A 19,958-nucleotide genomic window follows, 5' to 3' on the forward strand; every position below is an offset into this window, starting at 1 on the left:
ACCCATTTTCAACAGGGCTATAGCCCTCAACAATAAATAACCTTTATCAGACAACCATGATTTGCCCAGCCTTACTTTTAACAGTTTCATCATAAACATCATCCTCATACATGTTCGCTGTAGCTAACGCTACAGCTGATGGAAACATCTGCGCAGGTGGGTCACACGTCCCAGGGATGCTTACAGTCGCACCAACTTTTTCAGCCTAGGAGTTCGTTCAACATATAACTGCCCTCGGTAAAATGCCTCTGCTACTCAAAGCAGTCAAGTGTAATCAGAGCGCTGTTTGTCCCGCTAACACTGCAGCTACAGCGGGACTCTCTACTGTGCTTTCCGCTGTCTGACACTGAACCCTCGTTCTGTGTTGCCCGTCTCGGTCTGTAGTTTGAAATCAGAAAGAGCCTCAGATAACTAGATAAACCCGACAGACCACAGCTCCGTGGTGATTTTCACGAATTTATACGACGTGCTGCAGTGGTCACAAACAGCACAGGGACAGTGGGTGCAGGAAGCTTCACAAACTCCAGCAAAAGGGCACCACCTAGTGGCGCAACTGGGTATTACAGCAAACTAAGTGGATAACCTACACAGCACGTTCTCGTTGCCGCATTGTCAGTTAATATATTTTTAATCAATCATATAATCAACCGCAGTTAATTGATGATTAATCTATCACCGATATCTGCATACTTGTTATAAACTGATTTTACTCACCACTGACTGCTGGAGATGGTGACAACATCCATCTGCAAAAAACTTCTATTCTCCCCAACATGTACTTAAATGCTGGAATACTTCATAAAAGTACAGGAGATACAGAAGACTTCACACAACACTTATTAGCTAATATGGCTGCAGCAGAATCAATATGCTGAAGCCGTTATATGCTGAGCAACATTTTATTTTTACATCTGTTAATCAGTTGCATGGTGAGAAAACGAATGTGAATGTTTTGAAACCGTGGATCCGTGGACACAGCTCAAACAACTTGCTTACAAACCTGAACAGAAAAACAATGAAAGAGGAGCCTTGAAAGTCTTTCATAAAAACAGTGTCATCTATGTCCATGATTGAAGGCTCGTTATCTGTTGGGCAGTTCCTTGCTGGTGTTCCTCTGAGTCGGTGAAGAGCAGGGGGAGTCATTGTGGGGGGAGAGGGATGCCTCGAGGGTCAGTGACCTGACCCTCCTGCAGGTTCTTCACCAGCTGGGCCAGCCAACGTTTGGTGGTGGTGTCATCCTTAAGGACCTGTGCAAAGGTGGTGTCTTTAAGCTGGTCAGGGAGGCACTGCCGCAAAGCTTCTCTGGCCCTGCACAAGATGGAACAAACACAGGTTATACATGGATTAAACAGTCCTGCCGTTTCCTGTTTCCTGCCTCCTACCTCTCAAAACAATCTTGCTAAATGCAGCTACTACCATGAAAGATGACAGATGAGGTGAAGTGATAGCAATATGTCACTCACAAAGAGTCCTGCTCAGTCTGCACTGACATTTTGTTAATGGTCGGTTCCAGATTTGTTGAGTATGTGGGTTCTTCATTTATAGGGCCATTTAGGGGCACCAGTACAAATTCAACGAGCAATGTTCATTTATGTTGACATTGCTCTACCTCAGTGCTATGTATGCACTGATGTGATTATGTACCCTGTTTGTCAGGTATTTAGTTAATGGTTTCTTTATTGAATTCAACACATATGCACATATACAGTATATACCATGGATGCAAACCATACTGTTCACTCCTCCATTTGTAATGGAGAGATTAGATTTCAGAGGTGTTATCCTCTTAAAGAACAACAGTTTTAGGTTTAACACTAAATAATCAGAATTTTGAAAAAGGCCGATTGGACATTTAAGCTATTATCAGTGTTATTGACTGAACCTGATAGATGCTGGTGGAAAAATTACATTGTACATGAAGGAGATTTATTCTTCTTTGGTGGAACACAACACATGGTCCTGCTGACAATTGTATCTATAACTGCTCTGTATTTAGAGCTTAACAAGGTTATTTATTGCTGACAAACAGTAACATTAACCTCAATAAACATGGATGGATACAGCTATGTACGGACACTCCACCAGAGATACACATAGGAGTGCATCTCTGGGGGGCGGCTGTGGCTCATGATGATCCCTAGCTCCTCCAGTCCGAAGTATCTTTAGGCAAGATACTGAACCCCAAATCACTCCCAATGTGTGTGCATCTGTGAATGAATGAGTTAGAGAGCACTCATGTATAGAGTAAGTTCTGTATGAATGTGTGTGTGAATGGGTGAATGTGACATGTAGTGTGAAGGGCTTTGAGTGGTCAATCCGACTAGACAGGAGCTATGTAAGTACAGTCCATTTAGCATTTATCTTGTAGAACACAGGGTCAAAACACAATACTAACTGAACTTATATAAATCATGGTCACAACTACAAAACTAAGACTCAAAATGTGATGAAGCAGAACATTAGAGACCTATTCTCCCATTTTTTTGGCTGTTAGAGAAATATGTTACAATGTGTTAGACAGCCTCTCAGCTGTCCTGTGGCTACTCCCTTTACTTGTTTCCTTTCCTGCTGTTTTATTTTGTTTGTGTGCTGCATTATGTTTCAACAGCTTGAGAAACAGAAAAAATTTCAGACTTATTCATAATAAAAAATACCTGGAGTTGTCAGACAGGCGTAAGTAACAGCGAACTACATGTTTGAGCAGGCGGGCTGATGGTTCTTTGGACAGCTGGAGGACCATTTTACCCTGAAAAGAAGAAGAGTGTAAGACCAGAGAGATTAACTGAATATAAATATGCTGTATTACATAAAAATAATTAAGATAGTGACTTACGAGAATCATGGCAACGTGGGAAAAGCGCTCATATGTTTGACAGATGTAGGCCAGCCCTGTGTCATCTAGGAGAATCTTCTGTAGTATGAAGGTTGCAACCTGAAAAACAATTATTCCACATCCTTTTCAATTCTTTTCTCTTTTCCTATGACAATGCCACCAGTATCTTTTGTCAGTTGTCTCAAAATAATGTTCACTTAATCCAAAGAAAGAGAGAACACACTGAGGGTAAAATAAAAAAAATTAACTGAGCAGCCTACACAATTTTCCACATGTAATTCACTTATATAAAATTAGCCTAAATGTCTCTGGATATAATGCTACTGGAAACACTGGTAAGGAAAAAAGTCAGCTCAGAATACCGTTTTGGAGAGCTCACTGCCAGACTCCATGATCCGAAGGCACAAGGGAATGATCTCTGTGGTCAACAGGAAGTTGATCACTTCCTGCTCATCTGTTTTCACCAAAGCACCTATACAGCATTGACACATGGAACACATAAAGACATTATGTACAGAAGCATTACATTTCATTTGAAAAAACTAAGCAGAAAAGTAATAAACTGGAAATGTTACTTTTGTAAATGGGCTGTCATATGGGATTGGGATGATGTCTCTCTACGCTTTATTTTAATCTTTTACTGATAAATTATCAATGGAATAAGGATTTCTTACCAATGACTCCTAAGCTGGTGAGGCGGAGGTACTCAAATGGTCTCGTTTTACTCACTGTATGTAAGAATGGGTAGAGGAAGAGTGGGATGTGTGCAGCCAGGAAAGCTGACCTGAGAAGGACCAAACCACCCACATCATGATCAGGATTTGTTAGTCTGATGGCTTTCTTCATATTTGTTTTGCAGTTTTATGATCAACTCATTCCCTGGAAAATGTGCTGCTTCATTTTAGCTCACTGACTCCCACCATGCTACCAAACTTAATTATTGTCCATTAGTTGTCAAAACCAGCATTACAACCCTTGAAAGAATTCTGAATGTCCACCATACACAGGAGCTATGCTTAAGTATCCCATTAAACATGTCAACAAAGACAAATTTTCATGGTTGAACATGTACTCATTACTGAAGAGTATTGGTTCATGAATGACAGACAGAACACTGACACACCTGTCAAGGCACTATGGATATGAAAATTAGTTACCTTGTTTCTGGATGGGAGGCTACGCACTGGAGGAGTGCCAGGGCATTACATACTCTGTTCGACTGGTGTGCTGTTAGGGTGGGGGGGTTGATTGATGGGTAGATGTTGACAATTTCCTAGCAGTTACAGAGATGCAAGTTTTGGTTAAACATGAGCTGCATCTTAAGGGTGTTAAGAACCAGTTAAAAACTTATTAATTATGGAGAGTAGTCCATCATCATCAAAAGTGTTTAAGGTGCTTCATTTTCATTCTCTTTGTTCAGTGGAAAGAAAAATGATGTAAACCCTCTGGAATGATCTGATTTTCTACATCAATTGGTCATAAAAAAGTGATCTGACCTTCATCTTCAAGTCACAAGTACAGACAAACATATTGTGCTTAACCTAGTAACACAAACCATTATGCTTTTTCATGCCTTTGTTGAACATAAAAACAGCAGATGTTTCGTGTGAATAGCAAACTCAAAATGCCAGTGAGTGTTTTTATTAGGCAAAGTAGCGGTAACCCACACCTCCAGTCTGGTTTCACTGACTGGACTCCAGGTTTGTTTAATCCTGACCCCTGGTAGGTTCACATACTTTTTCTTACATACACTGCAAATGTTTGAATGATATTTTCAATATAGACAAAAACAACACAATGAATTGTGTGTTATTAGGTAAAACAGATTGTGTTTGTTCATTATTGTAACTTAGATAAAGACCAGAGTTTTGGGCACATTTAGTCAAGAAATACAAAGAATTTCAAAGGGTTCACTTACTTCTTGTCACTTTATATTCCTTGCCCACCCTGGCAGGACACCATCACATGTAACCTAAGACCTGTGCAAAATACTGCTCCAGCTCACCTGCAGCAAGGCTGCTATGGTGCCACAGGAGTGCCACAACATGGGGGCCAGGTCTGGTACTGACTCCCTCTTCTTGCTGAGCTCCAGGAGGGCGTTCTCCCTGGTCTCTGGACTGGACAGCTCATTGATCCACTGATAGATCTTTTCTCTATCCACTTGTGCCAGTGCTGTAGTTACAGCCTGCAGAAAATACAGAATATGTAGCTCCAGTACAACCTGTCTCTGACACAGAGACAATGTCCGGCTCATATCAGCAGCTGCTGCAGTCTGCATCTAGTGAACGCTAACATAAAATATACTTCTTAGGTAAACTCTGTCTAGTGCAGTCGACATGAACGTTAATCACCATTCTGATGTGGTTTGACTGTTATGCTTGTCACGTCTCCCACCACAATTATGTTTACATGACATTGAGGATGTGAGGGTGGGTGTAAACCCTACACCAAAAGTGATCACCAAAGTCTACCAGATGTATGGCAAGTGGGCCCCCAAAGGCTTTTCTGTACAGCTTTTTAAATGCTACCAGTTTACTTGAACGCTGAACTGTTTGGAGAGAATTAATTAATATCTCAGCAATATGAATATGGTTAGCATTAGACAGGCAGGCCAACCTGTAGACATTTAAGTTAGCTCACGCTAGCTAAGTAGCCAATATTAAAAGTTAACAGTCGTGTCTACTTACTGCTCCGGTGGCCAACATTACGTGCAGCGCTTGGATTAAATCTAGTAAAGCCTTTTTAAAAGCTGTTTTACAAGAGTTTCAGTCTTTAGACGAACTGAAACAGAAGTACTCCTCTGAGATAATGATGATTTAAGGCTACATTGGCATCAAGCTGCTGTGCCAGCCGGAACAACTACAACACTTCCGGTGTACCCTTTTCAGATTAAAAGTACACGTTAGTGCTTAATCAGTAACCTGTGAGCTTAATCACAGGATGTCCATTATTTTTAGAGAAAAGGAATTGAATTCCGGCATGGTAGATGTTCTGAAATTAGTTTATGATATGCCCCTCAAAAGATGAATTTATCTCATTCTGTATAATACTGTTAATTCAATTACATAAAATAAAGAATGGTCATGTAAGGCTAGTCAAAATGCACGCCATGCTTTGTACGCTTTTATTGTTTTTGTTTTAATGGAGTTTAAACATTACATATTATTTTGTCACTTACAGTACTCAGTACTCAGGTGATCCTACAAGTCCTTGCTAAGAGCTTAGTCACTTTTAAGTCCATTGATACAAATACATCATTTCATGTTCCTCAATAAATCCTGCTACAACATCCATAAATGTAAAGGTAACTGTGCATGACAGTGTCTGCACTTCATGATACATCCTCAAGGCCACTAAATTGAACCCCTTAGGAAAATATAGTCTACACTAATGTACAACATCATCTTATACTATGTGACTAAAATACTATATTCAATCTATATTCAAGAGTAGATAAATTCCAGTTTGTGAGGAAACATTTTATTACAGCAAATTAAGAACATGCATGTATTTGTGTATATATATATATGTGTATAGTATGCTGTATACAGACACAATATCTGTATGATGTTTCTATTAAATTGTAGATTTCTTTAAAGGTGACATGGACCGCAAATTCAACTTTAAGTTTGGCTTTACATTCAGCACCAATGTTTGTTGACAAAATGTATAGACGACAACAAAAATAAGTGGGAGCTCAGGTGTGTAGCTGTGTGACATGATGATTCCTAATCCGGTTCCTCTGTGGACGAAAGAGAGTGACAAAAAATATTTCTCATTGCTACATTTATGATGATGATAATAATAATTACTATTCTATATAATCTATATTATATATAAGTTACACTTTAATAGCACAAAGAACAAACAAAACTGGACACCTTATTGATGCAACAAAGTAAAGGAAGATGTAAGAGCTTCTTCCAGCTCAAGTTTACAACACTGAAAATATTGGCTTCCCATCAAGAGCTGCTTTTACTGGTCTGAACTTTGTTTAGCTGATATCAAATGCAGCCGTCTTTACAGAGCTTTACATCTTTAAAGGGCTGAATTTTCTCCTGTTCTACTTACACACCTGCTTTCACTTGTAATTATCTAGCTTCCCCTCCCAATCACACACCTGTTCCTAGTTGCTTCATGCCAGTCACTATTTAAACCTAAATTTGTCTCATCATTCTCTTACTTTGTTGGACCATCTGCATGCGTGTGTGTATACATACATACATACATACATACATATACAGTACATGATCTTATTAGACTGTTACATATTGTGACATACATATTTCTCAACATAGTTTTGGATTTTAAAATATATCAAATAAGTAATTAATTATTATAAATAATATCAGATTTATAGAACATGTTCCGGTGGCTGCCTCTCGCTGCCTCCCTGTGTATCTTTGAGGAAGCTGCTCTATCTGCATAAAATGCATCAGTTTAAGGTTTGCCTCTGTTTCTCTCACCTAGCATCCTGAAAGGCCACCAGCCTGGATCACTGGGAACCTACCAATGTTCTGGAGGTCCCTAGTTGTGGAACCAGGATGGCATTCTGCACACAGAGTTACATTTAAATATTTTTAACTTGTTTTTTAACCATCTGAACACTGTCTGAATTAGAAATATTAGAAAGTGTTCTCCCATCACTGAAATGAAAATGCAAGATTTAAAAACAAGTAACTAACTTAGACTAAGTAGACTAGAGCAACTAGTCTAACTATAATTACTCCTGAATTCCCTGTAACCCTGTAAAATCCCAGCTGGATGCAAAAAGTATCTAGTGTACATTAAAGCTGTTGAATGAAATATAACCTATGTATCAGAACATAAACATAACCTGACCTGAAAAAGGGGTTCTTGAGGTCCAGGATGTTTCCAGATCTGAAACCTGATTGGTCAACTGTGGCTGTGATGTGGATGTCATAGCTCTGCCTGGAATGGGGAAAAGAAGATTTTTTTTTCTCTCAGACCTCTCTAGACCAGTTCTTACCCAAAAAGTAAAAGAGAGAGTAACAGTAACAATAATTAGTAATAATTCTGCCACTGCTTCTACAGTTGTGTCCTGTTTGATGTTTGTAGACACACATTTGGAGGTCCAGGCATGAGCACAGGTTGTACCTGTTGTTAGCAACCAGTAGAACAGTCCCAGACAGAGTTTGTCCCAGCTTGGCAAAGAGTGGCGTCTGAAACAAACATCTGACTTGATACCAGCGGGTCAGAGGCTCAGTGGGAGCTGTGGAGAGCCACACTGCTGACCTGCAGTAACAAGGGTGGAAGTGAGGGAGAGGGGTGGTGATTTATGTTACATCATTACACACTGAATTCAAGAAAATATTCTTTGTAGTGGCAGTCATGACATGACATAAACTGCTCAGAGGCAAACTGCTATGGAAAAGATTTCCATGAGTTTGCGGCCATAGCAGTTTGTTCAAATAATCGAATCCTCCACGTCTTTACCGTCTCAGTATATTAAAATCAATCAAAGCAGCACAATATTTCAAACTAGAGGAAAGATGGAGCTGTGTATCTCTTACTTGGATCCCAGATAAGCCACATCAAACCAGAAGGCAAGTCCATGAACCAGGCCAGACTGCAGCAGTGTAAACACAAAGGGAATCTCCATTCTGAAAGAAACACACAAGTAAATGCGTTCCTTGTCTCAGAAAGTTCTGCTGCTAGGCAGGGTGGTGAGTATTATTTACTCATGTCGTGTACTAGTAACTTATATTCAAATTTGACAATTTGTACTTTATTGCAGTACTTCCATTTTGTACTGCCTGGCACTCACACAATGTTTTATAGGGAAGTACAGTACAATTTACTGGACTACATTTATTTGACATAAAAACTGGTTATTCTGCACATAAGGATACTGCATATGGAATATATGATTAGATCACTATAAAGTACTGTATGTGGTATCATTACTTAAACTCAAATGAAAGGTCTCAGCACTTCCTCCACCAATCAACTATGATAACCTGTGCAAATCCTCTTCTTTAGCCTCCATGAAGTTGATGCAGTGCTTGACGGACCTGGCCATCAGGATCTGCACATCAAATGTGTCCTGATGAAAAAGACAACACTGAAGTTAAAAAAATAAGTTCTAGATGTTCTTTTTGCTCTACGTCCACCTATTTGGGGCATTTAGCTGACATTTTGAGCAGATGAAGCCAGAGGTCAAAATATATGTAGCAACTACCATTGTGATTAATGACCAGATAACTTTTCCACCTTTTCCCAAAACCAGTCTGGCAGCTGTCTCTTACTTCCTGTGCAGTTAGCCAATAAGCACATAAAAATTGTGAAGACATGTGACTGACTGCCATGCCAAACCACACCAAACCAAACATTCTGGAAACATATTCATCTCTTTACACACAATCCCCTAAATTTCAGCCTGATAATTTGCCATTTTTGGAAACTTTGAGATCTCCACTGTTGTTACAAACTAAATTCTGTTTAATTATATAACATGCACTTGTGATAGGATGCTGATATTGTGGTAAGGTTGTAGGTTTAATACATACAGTGAATGGAGGTTTTCTATACCTTACCACTATAGGTTGTCTGAAAAACTCGTCCACTGCAGCACTGTGAAGAGCACTCAGGTTAACACCATAGAAGCTTCTCTGCTGCCTGGAGAAAGAAAAATGAAGAGGAAATACTTAAGTAATTTACATAGTCAGCTGATCCAATCTTTGCTGTTGTGATTGCTGTAGCTTCTCTTAAATGTTCTTTGGATTACAGTATTCATGGAACAAGCACAGAGCTGCAATACATTACGTTGGTTGCAATTAATGATCTGTATTTCTTTTATTTTTAAGTTCTTGTCTGAAATGTAACAACTGTGGAACTAGTGGAGAGTTTTAATCTTTCACAATGATACATCAGTTAGGCAGAAATTGTATTTTTGAAACTTCCTCAGTTTTAGAAACTGAAAAAAAAATTAATGCAAGTCTATATGGGTACTTTAAAAGGCTTCAGACCTTCAGTGCTGCAGCTGTTATTAATATAAACAAGTTAACTTTCCCACATTGTCACTGCTTAAATAGTTTTAGTGAAAAAGTGAAAAACATCAGTTTAGAGTTTACCTTCATTCCTCAAGGCTGACTGAGCCTGACCTACACATAGTGGTGGAGCAGTGAAGGGCACAGACCATAGCAACATACACACTCATAGACACGCACACACACACACACACACACACACACATACGGGTGTGCTTGCATACACAAAGCGTATTCACAAACAAACTGCACAACAGAGGCTGTATTACAGAAATATGTCAAAAAGAAAGTATGGCAGAATACATAATCTAAAAATATTTTGTGGAATTAAATAAATTAATAAATTAGTATTAGTAGGGGTGTATGTACATCATCTTTATACTACCGGTCAAAAGTTTCATAACACCTCAATTTTTATTGAAGGTTAAGCAGCTTAGGTCTAATGAAAAATATTTTTTAAAAATCATGTGAATGTAAAAAAAAAATATGATGATGGGATTGAGAAACTGGTTCATTTCCAGCTTTTCCTGCTGCACTGGAACTGACTGAAGCCTTGAAAGTTAATACGAACAGTGTCTCAACTTTTGATGATGAAACAGAAACCCTCTGTCTGTACAAAGGCAGTGTTGGAACAAACTGTTTTACTACACCTTCTGATGCATTATTAGGACCATACTATAATGCAGAAAGTGATACTGTATACTGATATCAGAATGGTGAGAAAAAAAAATGGTGAGAACTAAGAGAGGAGGAGAGGGTGGTTGGTCAGAGGTTCATCCTACAGCAAGATCATGATAAAGGCAAAACATTAGAAGAACAGAACCAGACAAAGGCTTCACGTGATGAAGAGCAGCTCAGTCTCCAGACTTTAACCTCAGGCAGCTCAGTGAATATCTGCAGTGTGTTCAGCTGCTGAGTGAGTCAAAAACTTTTGAAAAAGATTGCATTTTTCCTTGTGTTTAAAACCTTAATTTAAGAATTAATCTCAAAATCATGAATTGTGACACTGAATTATGTAAATGCAAATAACAAGCCCAATCATGTTTCAAAGAAGAACAGCTTCTCAGAGAAAAAACACCATTTCTGGAAGAAAAATCTTGAATGTCTTTACTTTTAGTACAAATATCTAAACCCAAACGTATTGGCCTGCAAAAAGCCCCTATCAGTCAAATCTTAGTTGTTTTGTATGAGTCAGGACTGGACTGAACCAGAGCGTTTAACACCCAACAGGAAACATGCCTGACTGAGATCAAGGAATGAGAGAGCCTGTGTGTGTGTGCGTGTGTGAGAGAGAGAGAGAGAGAGAGAGGGTGGGGGGTGGGAGAGCCAGTGTGTTTGTGTTCTCATGCATGGATTTATGTCTGTGCATGCTTTGGTTTTGTGTGTGTGTGTGTTGAAATAGAGACCAAAAACTGGCTTGTGCATAGTGTTCAAAGTAGAGCTGCTCATCACTGAAAGGAGCCAGATGAATATCACCACAGGAGGGAAACATCAGACCTGGAAGAGGACACAGAAAATAAAGAAAAGACAGACTGACATTAAACATGAGAACTTAAGTGAGAGACACAGGCAGACACATACATTGACACTGGAAGACCCCAAAAATAAAATATTTCAAATTCAAAATGCAAGCATTGCCTAGGTATATAATACAAAATGAAATTCCATTCTGTATTAATTATTAATATTTAATGGTTGATAAATAGTGGACAGAGTTGTTTTGTCTTACACTACTTGAATATTTGGATTTGTAAAAACCTGGATCTTATTTTTGTCAATCATTTTTATCATGTAACTTGTCAAAAAAAACAAAACAAAAAGACCCAACTTGTAATAAACTAACATTATCCTATAAAATGACATTTCTCTACTCCTACCATTGGGTTTGAGCCATTTCTTGGCATACAGGAAGCTCTCCATGAGTCTCTCATTGAGCAGCATGTAACCTATTGGCTCAGAGATAATGATATCCACCATGTCAGGACAGCTGACATCCTCCACCTCCCCCTCTAGGACCCTGATCCGCTCAGACAGACTGTTACTCTGGACCAGGATCTGCACACGAGAAGAAAACATCTGTTGCATTAAATTGCACACTGTAGTGCCATGTAACTGCCGAAGATTCCTCACTTGCCTTCACAGGACTGTGACACATACAATACCAAGCATTGAGGAAATGTACATAAACTATCTGCTATACAACTAGAGATATCTACAGTACTGGACAAAATGTAACACTATTTCTTCCATTGTTGATGCTACTTCTACAGAGTTGCAAATTTAGAGGAGCTGATAAATAGGTCATAAATAGGTTTATTAGTTTCATTTTTGGTCATTTGCTGATTGCTTACTGCTCCTACTGCACACACACACCCGGGGGGCCACGACCAATGTCCTCCCTGCTCCTGAGTCAGCCATGTTCACCGCTGTGACAAATGTGCAAGCATGAAGAAGTGCAGGCGTGGACAAGGGTACTGGGTCTGAGGGCAGGCCATTGATAATCTGACAGATTTAGATCACTTTCTGGAACTTGGTCATCTGCCACAGCAGTGTCAGTCCTAGGTCACAAATGAAGCAACAGGTTGCAGTGAGATGACTAAAGAATATGCTTCACTTGGGCAGTGGCAACAGTTGAGAACCCAAAGATAAACTTGTTCTTGATAAAACTCTTGCTTATGAGTTCATTTTCTAAATATTGAATACTTGCAACTGTGTAGAGGCTTGTATGCAATTTCCACACATAGCCATTGACAATACTAGACAGATAGTAGTTCAATAACACTCTAAAGGCTGTTATAAACACAGATGAAAAGCCTGTAGGTCTCTCTAAATCATCATAATAAAATAATAATAAAACATTGAGAGTTGACATCAGAGTTCTCAAAACAGATAATAAAAGTATACACGTAAAGTAAGTGTTTAGATGTGTGTGTTTCCGAAAACAGAAACACACACACACATATATACACACATGCACGCACGCACGCACACACACACACACATATATATATATATTATTCTTATTTATTTATTTTCTGGCCATCTGTGGGCCATCTTGGTTTTAACACATTTGTGTTAGACTTACATTGACTGGCCAATGGGTGGCAGTGTATGGAACAACAATCTAGCCACCAGTGTGGTGGCTGATGTGCAATTCTACCATTAAAACCCATGCATATACAAGAGAGCAGCTTTTTATTAGCTGTCCACTGTAGTGACTATGCATGAAAGGGTTAAAAGTGCTGATGTTTTGGCAGAATCCATGTTGTGGTTACTGTGTGTGTGTTAATGGGGAAAATTTGATTTCTAAAAATAATGACAGCGCAATCTTCATCATATTGGATCTGTGGATATTCAGTATAAAAGGCATAAAAGGATATAATCCCTATATATCGGCCTTACTTCTGTTGTGTGTGTATCAGCATCTCCCTGCAGCCCCTATTCTAATGAACTGTGGGCCAGATGTCGCTGCAACCCATTAACTCCCTAGAATGCCACGCTCTGCATGTGATGTATGTACTGTGTGTGTGTGTGTGTGCTATCTAGTCATTGCTGTGGTTTCTCTTTAGGCTCTTGCAAAGCCAATACACACATAATGTGAGCTCACAGAGATTCAAATCTTGCTTGAAGTTTACAGAGACTCAAACAATGGTTTAATTTCTACAGAGAAGAAGACCAGTTGTAAAACCTGTGTGTGCAATTGTAATTAACTTTATCTTAAAGCAGACAATATCATAACAAAGACAGAGGACAGATGACTTAAACGTGCTGACCTTTGTATACTTGGCCATGGGGCTGGACTCAACAGCATAAACTCTGGTAGCTCCAGCCTGGACAGCAAAGAAAGACAGAATACCAGAACCACAACACACATCCAGAACCACCTACAGAGACAGGAAGAGAGAGAGAGATCAGGTCACATCGCTGTCAACTTGCAATGATGACACAACAACACACAAATATATGCATGACTGGATTTTCTTATGTCTTTATATCCCAAAATGTTCTGCAGGACATGTGACAAAAGTCCTTGCAGGATTTGAACCAGAGGTGTTGCTGATATATGGTGTTACGCAGACCACCAGGTCACTATGATATTGCCATCATTTGCCACTTTATTTTTTCCTTAAATCCAACTATCCATGTACGTTTACTTCTCATAGAACATGCATCTTATATGATGACAGCATAAATATCTTCAACGGTTTTTGAAGGGTAAATATAAATCTATAATTTGAGTCTTGATTTTTGTCATTTGGCATTGGGATCTCTGGATTCTGGAGGCCAGCTCAACACCTTGGGCTCTTTGTCGTGTTCCTTGAGATGTTTCTGAGCAGTTTTTGTGGTGTGGTGGGAACATTATCCTGCTGGGGGAGGCCCCTGACGTTGGGGAGTGTTGTTGCCATTGGAGGGGTGTGTGCTTGGTTTGTGACAATATTTAGGTGGGTGGTACGTGACAAAGTAATGTGCAAATGAATGTTAGGACCAAAGGTTCCTCAGCAGAACATTGTGTTATAACGAGATAATCGATTTTATTCACTTCATCCACCAGTGGTCATAATGTTATGGCTGATCGATGTATATGTATAACAGTGACACTGCAGTCACAGTATGTTGGAAACAAGCCAGCAGTTTATCCAGATTATCTTAACTGTTTGTAGATCACACTGAATAAAGTGAGTACAAAAAGTGTGATGATGAAGTGTGAATCAATGGGAACTGTGACAGTGTCTTAGTAAAGTGTTAGTAAAATGTTGGACAAACATGTGCCACCAGAGCAGTTTCAGTGCTCCTTGGCATTTATTCCCTCATTTTTTGGTTGAGTTGACATTTTAATACAACACTTAAAAAATCATATTATATTGTACTTACTACATTACTATGCTACTACATTATGTAACTGTACACCCCTGTTATTGACAAGAATAAGCAATGTCTTCATGAAAAGCAATTTGTGTCTCCTGTGCTGTCACCTTGTCTTTGAAGTCAGTCTCATTGACTAATATGGCTCTCTGATAGGTGGTTGTCCTAAGGTAGTCCTGAAGCAAGCTCCTCTGCTGGGAAAGACAGCTGTGGAACTACACACACAACAACCAACTGTTTGCATTTCTTCTTTGTAATTCTTTCTCAAATGCACAAAAGAGTTACTGAGGGTCTTACTTGATAGCCCTGTGTAGGGAGATGTGTTGTAGAAAGTGCTTGGCTCTCTGCATCCTCACTTCCTCTCATATCTTTTTCTGTGCAAACTTTCATGATCTCTTCATCATTCCCTCTTTTCAATAACTGCTGGAAGTTCTTCATATCTGGAGGACCAAAGAGGACAAGACTACATAGGTGATCTCCTGACACAGTAACCAATCCTTACAACTATGAGCACTATCTACTGTATGTTACCATATACTGCACAAACCAGCTGGACTTTTGAACTGCAGCAGAAGACTCAGCTTGTCGATGGAGAGCAGGAAAGATTGACCTCCAACCTGGCAACAATCCATCTCTTTGGAAACAGTAAACTGGAAGACCGATGCTCTGTTGCCTAAAACACATTGAGATGGAAGGAGGCTAAAATAGAAAACTATCCACCACTTGTTCAGAGCAAAATATGATCAACTATGGATCAGATTACTGTCAAACTGGGCACAGTATTTAGGGTTACAAGACGATGATTCTTTAAGTTCTTGGTGACTCCCCCTGACTTTCCTTTTAAATAACACATGCCAACATTTCCATTTGAACATGAGAAACTCAAATAAAACAGACTGTCATGAAATTTATTAGGTGCATTCATGCCCCCAAGAGGAGGATGAACAACAAACACTTCTGTTTCTACTACTGTTAAGGGTGTATAAATACATTTTTCATTGTAATATGTTACAGACATAGGGGAACCACAAAACTATCCTCAACTCTTTGGTCGTGTCATAATTTTTTTCTATACAATAGGAAATATTGACAATATATTTTACTTCACCACATCCATAGTTTTCAGTATAGTTCTATGGTGATACTTACTAGTTACTTTGCCGATGAAGTATTATACATATACATAATCTTATTAATTAATCTTATTTAGTTACCAAGTTATTTTGGACTATTCTTAAATTCTTGAAAATCTTTCTGAAGATATATCTGCACTTACTATTATTAAAAATCAGCTTTCTCAATTTTCTGAAGTTTCCAAAAACTTTGTTTTACCGCACTATAGTGCTGAAATCTGCCTCTCCCTTTCTTTCAAGGTCAAGAAAATTCTTGGAACAAGTTTGTGTATAATTAGTACAAGATCATTGAATAAGTAATTGGTAATTAATATGTAGACTTTTTTCTTTTTTTCCATTTTAGCCATAATTCTATAAAATATGATACACTGTAATGTATTGAACTAACAGTAGTTACTTCCTCAGGATTATCTAAACACCGTACTTTTGCCTCACAGTGTTTCTGCTACTTTTGTATTGTACTGTAATTTAAAAAGTGTACAATAAAATATTGTCCATGTACAAAACAAGAGGAGAAGCCTTGTACCAGGTTTTAGCAATTGTTAATTTCCACCTGCAGTCCCAGGAAGATGTAACAATAAATTAATGACAGAAAAAGATGCAAATGGAGTACAAAACACCAGGTCATAAAATATATCAAACATTACATGTGTGTGTACTCCTCCAGCACTCACCATCCTGCACAGTGAGCTGCTGAGCCTCCAGTCCTGTGGTGAGGAGCAGAGTGAGCTCTTGCTCAGCTCCCTGTCTGCACACACTGACTTGTTGCTCTCTGCGTACCTCCTCCTGGACCTGCACCTCCTTCAAAACACACCCAGACCACAACTTTTCATCTTAAACCAGCTCTGAATGACAAATCAGTCAGCCTTTAAAGGAGCTATATGAGGTATAGCTATTAAATAATGAGACTAATGGTTTAATACAACAGTTGTCAGACAGTTGTCTCAGAACCTATGTCTTCTGACACAGACTCAAAACATGTTCCTTTGCGCACATATTTGATCTTAAGAAAAAGGTAAAAGTCACACGGTGCTAGATGGGGTGACAGATGGGGTGTCCACCCCTATTCTACGGAAAAAAAGCAAATGTACTCTTGAGTTGCCTCCTGAGGTGCAGAATGGTATTATGAGATGGGGCAGGGCTAGCTGGTTAACATGCTAATTTCAGAAGATATCTCTCCAAAACACTACATAGCAGTTTTTGACACATCAAAACCATTATTTCTTCACATTGTGTTGATAATTTAAATACATAACTATAAATACCTAAATTACCTAAATATGCCTCCTTTAAACTGCATTATCCGTATCAGTATTATCACATTATCTGTGATGGATTATCAACAGTCAATCAAAAGTAGTTTTGTCTTCAACTAAATAGTTTTGCCTAAAATTCCAGTTAATGCATTTCTTCCATAACAGCAACAGCGTCAAACTTACTGATTACCATTTAGTAAATGTCAGATAAATGCAAATACACAATATGCAAAAAATAGAATCTACATGTGATGGAGGGGGAACATTAGACTAAAGTGATAAAGTGATATACTGACACACTTTTCCCTGAGAAAACATATTTGTAGATACTGTTCTGCATTTCAAGCTTTGCAAATTCACAACACCACAATAGCATAATGAAAGAATGTAGCTTTCAGAGTGAGCACTGGACAGAAACTCAGGCATAGCTCCACTGTTTGGATAGTAAGTAACCCAACATGTCATTAGAGAAACATATTACTAGCCAAAGGTTCATGTAATCATACCCAGTAACCATGTGTAAATGCACACAAGGCACTGGATTACTGCGAGAAAGATCAGTACCCAGCAAACATTGGTGAAGTTATATTTGGTTAGTTTTTATGGGTGAATCTGACATCTGGAATTTGTCCCTTTGGACTATCAGTGACCATATGTTTCCTTTTTTCCCCTCCAGTGTATGAATATTTTATGATTCACTGTTTTGTACGAGTGAAGGTTTCTCTTGGCAAAATCTATTACGGCTACTAGAAATCAATCTCACATCACATTTAGACAACCATGTTTCATGTTAACCAGACAATTAAAAAATCAAGCTCCTGACACAAGTGGGGGATAATTTCACTAATTTAGGGTATGTAAACACAACACATGTTATGTTCTGCCTTTGGATCAGCGTGGCATTGTTTTCTGAGAAGAATTTGTCTACTATGATAATTGCATTAAACATGATCAGGTTTATCCTTAAGTTGGACAATTTAGTACAACAGAACTTAGATGAAACCAGAAGAGTATATGTGAGTGCGCCATCTGCAGCCTCCAGTATTACCTTCTTATGTGTCTCCATGTGCTCCTCCTCAGCCATCACCTCCTCCTGCAGAGTGAAGACCCTAACAGAGAAAGTCAATGATTCTTCACTTCTCTCCTCCATTCTTCTGTGTGAAAGCAAGCTGCTCTTTGAGAAGAAAGGAAAGAACCAAAGGGAGGAGGTGATGAAGAGGGGATGGAGGAAAGGGGGAGGGGAGACAGAGGAAGAAATACAGGGGAAAATAGGAAGAAAAGTAAGGGATAGAAGTTAACGCTGGTAGAAAATGAAAAATCCAGGGCTAAATAGGAAGAAAAGTAAGGGATAGAAGTTAACTCTGACTTAACATTTTTGATGGTCTTATATCAACATATATGGTAAGAAAGGTTCTAACACAAGTAACCCAGTAACTTTGATTTTCAAGTTCTAAGCATCGGGAAAAGAGGTGAAGTTTGTCCCACCGGCTATGGTCTATGGGTCTTCAAAATCATTAGAAATCATCCTTTGACGATGGCTACCAATACCAAATATTATGGCAATCTGGACATTAATAGAGCAAATATATGACAAGTACATAGCAATACCAGACAACTACATACACACACACACAAATCCACACACAGTTAGCTTTAAAGGCATCTGTCATTGACATAATGCATTTTCTAGCCCCTAACCCCAACCTTTATCATCACAACTGAATGCCTAACCCTAACCTTACCCTAACCCTGACATAAACCAAATTCTGCCCCTAACTTAAGCCTTAACCCTCAAACAGCTCCTGAAATTTGTGAGATCCAACATTTTGATCCCCACTAAGCTGTCAGACCTCAGAAGAATAGTGTGCTCCCCACAAATATCAGGGGGATACATTTCTCATTAGAGAAAGGGCTACTTTTATATCACAGTAAATATGAGAAATCAGAAAGTCACATGTAGTTCACCTCCACAATATCAACTATACAGTTGTAAACCATGTAGATGATGTTTTTCATTCTGCTTTAGAAATCATGGTTGCAGATTGCATCAGTCAGAATATTTACAGTACCCACACTCCCTCTGGTGGATGACTAGCATCACTGCAAGAAGACACAAGTACTTTTAAACCCATCCAATTGTACAACAAATGTAAAATGATGTCTGCATTGATTCAACATGACTTGCAGCACACTTTGCAAAGAAGGTAACACATCTGTCTAACAGCTATTTCACGTTGTGAATAATGTTTTAAAAAAAGTCACATAAAAAATCACTTGACTCAAAAACCAAAACTGACATCATAAAAGAAGATTGTGTTTTGAGTTTCAGTGCCCCTTGATTGAGCTGTGAATACAAAGATATGCATCAGGGTGTCAAGAAAGAACCTTGAAGGAGGTTAATAAAGGGATTAACTCATAGCAAAGCCCCAACGGTGCATATATTAAATAAACTGGAGTTACAGCATCCCTTTTTTGCAGCATCTGCCAAGACCAGGTTTAATGTATGTCCTCCACAGGGGACATACCTCTCCTTCATGTTTGCTACATTATTGTATGACTGACCCCTGCAATCTTGGAAATCTAGAACCTCTGATCACTAGACATCATCCTCCACAATGTGCAGGATGGTGGATAATTATTCTTGGTGGCTGATGTCAGGGATGCAGTCAAGAATGATAAATATTTTTGAGATGTAAATTTTTGAAACAATTTTACCCATCAGTTTACCAATGATCAACTGTTCATTTTGTATGTACTTTCCTAGATAGTGAGTGTGTATGGATGTGTTTCGTCATCCTTGATTGCTGCTGCTGCATAATGGGATTAGATTATTTGGCCAGAAATCTGATTTACTTCTTTCTAA

The 19,958-nt window shown here is 38.8% G+C and overlaps 2 protein-coding genes across 2 annotated transcripts; both read right to left on the reverse strand.

Moving 5' to 3' along the window:
- Nucleotides 1-880: 880 nt before the first annotated feature.
- Nucleotides 881-5,700, reverse strand: cnot9 (CCR4-NOT transcription complex subunit 9). The gene is made up of 8 exons (XM_018704516.2): nt 5,521-5,700; nt 4,839-5,018; nt 3,991-4,106; nt 3,508-3,617; nt 3,196-3,305; nt 2,834-2,932; nt 2,655-2,746; nt 881-1,308 (listed from the first exon to the last, which is right to left on the reverse strand). Exons 1-8 carry the CDS (start codon nt 5,536-5,538, stop codon nt 1,140-1,142), a joined length of 894 nt encoding a protein of 297 aa, XP_018560032.1. The 5' UTR covers nt 5,539-5,700; the 3' UTR covers nt 881-1,139.
- Nucleotides 5,701-6,257: 557 nt separating this feature from the next.
- carm1l (coactivator-associated arginine methyltransferase 1, like) lies at nt 6,258-18,265 on the reverse strand. Its single transcript, XM_051065861.1, has 15 exons — nt 18,144-18,265; nt 16,514-16,640; nt 15,254-15,379; nt 15,004-15,146; nt 14,817-14,921; nt 13,617-13,727; nt 11,721-11,898; nt 11,250-11,340; nt 9,391-9,472; nt 8,815-8,900; nt 8,368-8,457; nt 7,952-8,089; nt 7,676-7,765; nt 7,300-7,385; nt 6,258-6,575 (listed from the first exon to the last, which is right to left on the reverse strand). Exons 1-14 carry the CDS (start codon nt 18,243-18,245, stop codon nt 7,361-7,363), a joined length of 1,494 nt encoding a protein of 497 aa, XP_050921818.1. The 5' UTR covers nt 18,246-18,265; the 3' UTR covers nt 6,258-6,575; nt 7,300-7,360.
- Nucleotides 18,266-19,958: the final 1,693 nt, after the last annotated feature.

The sequence above is a fragment of the Lates calcarifer genome, linkage group LG7_2 (genome assembly GCF_001640805.2).
Source record: "Lates calcarifer isolate ASB-BC8 linkage group LG7_2, TLL_Latcal_v3, whole genome shotgun sequence".
Taxonomy (NCBI): domain Eukaryota; kingdom Metazoa; phylum Chordata; class Actinopteri; family Centropomidae; genus Lates; species Lates calcarifer.

What these genes read in the sequence shown, in the direction of transcription:
- cnot9 (XM_018704516.2), bottom strand. An exon ending in CCATAGCAGCCTTGCTGCAG is followed by an intron (nt 4,107 to 4,838) that starts GTGAGCTGGAGC and finishes TGTAACTGCTAG; the next exon opens with GAAATTGTCAACATCTACCC. An exon ending in CACCAGCTTAGGAGTCATTG is followed by an intron (nt 3,306 to 3,507) that starts GTAAGAAATCCT and finishes AATGCTGTATAG; the next exon opens with GTGCTTTGGTGAAAACAGAT.
- carm1l (XM_051065861.1), bottom strand. Translation starts at nt 18,245, where the DNA reads ATGGAGGAGAGAAGTGAAGAATCATTGACTTTCTCTGTTAGGGTCTTC. An exon ending in CCATGGCCAAGTATACAAAG is followed by an intron (nt 11,899 to 13,616) that starts GTCAGCACGTTT and finishes TCTCGTGTGCAG; the next exon opens with ATCCTGGTCCAGAGTAACAG. An exon ending in CTACTGGTTGCTAACAACAG is followed by an intron (nt 7,766 to 7,951) that starts GTACAACCTGTG and finishes TCCCCATTCCAG; the next exon opens with GCAGAGCTATGACATCCACA.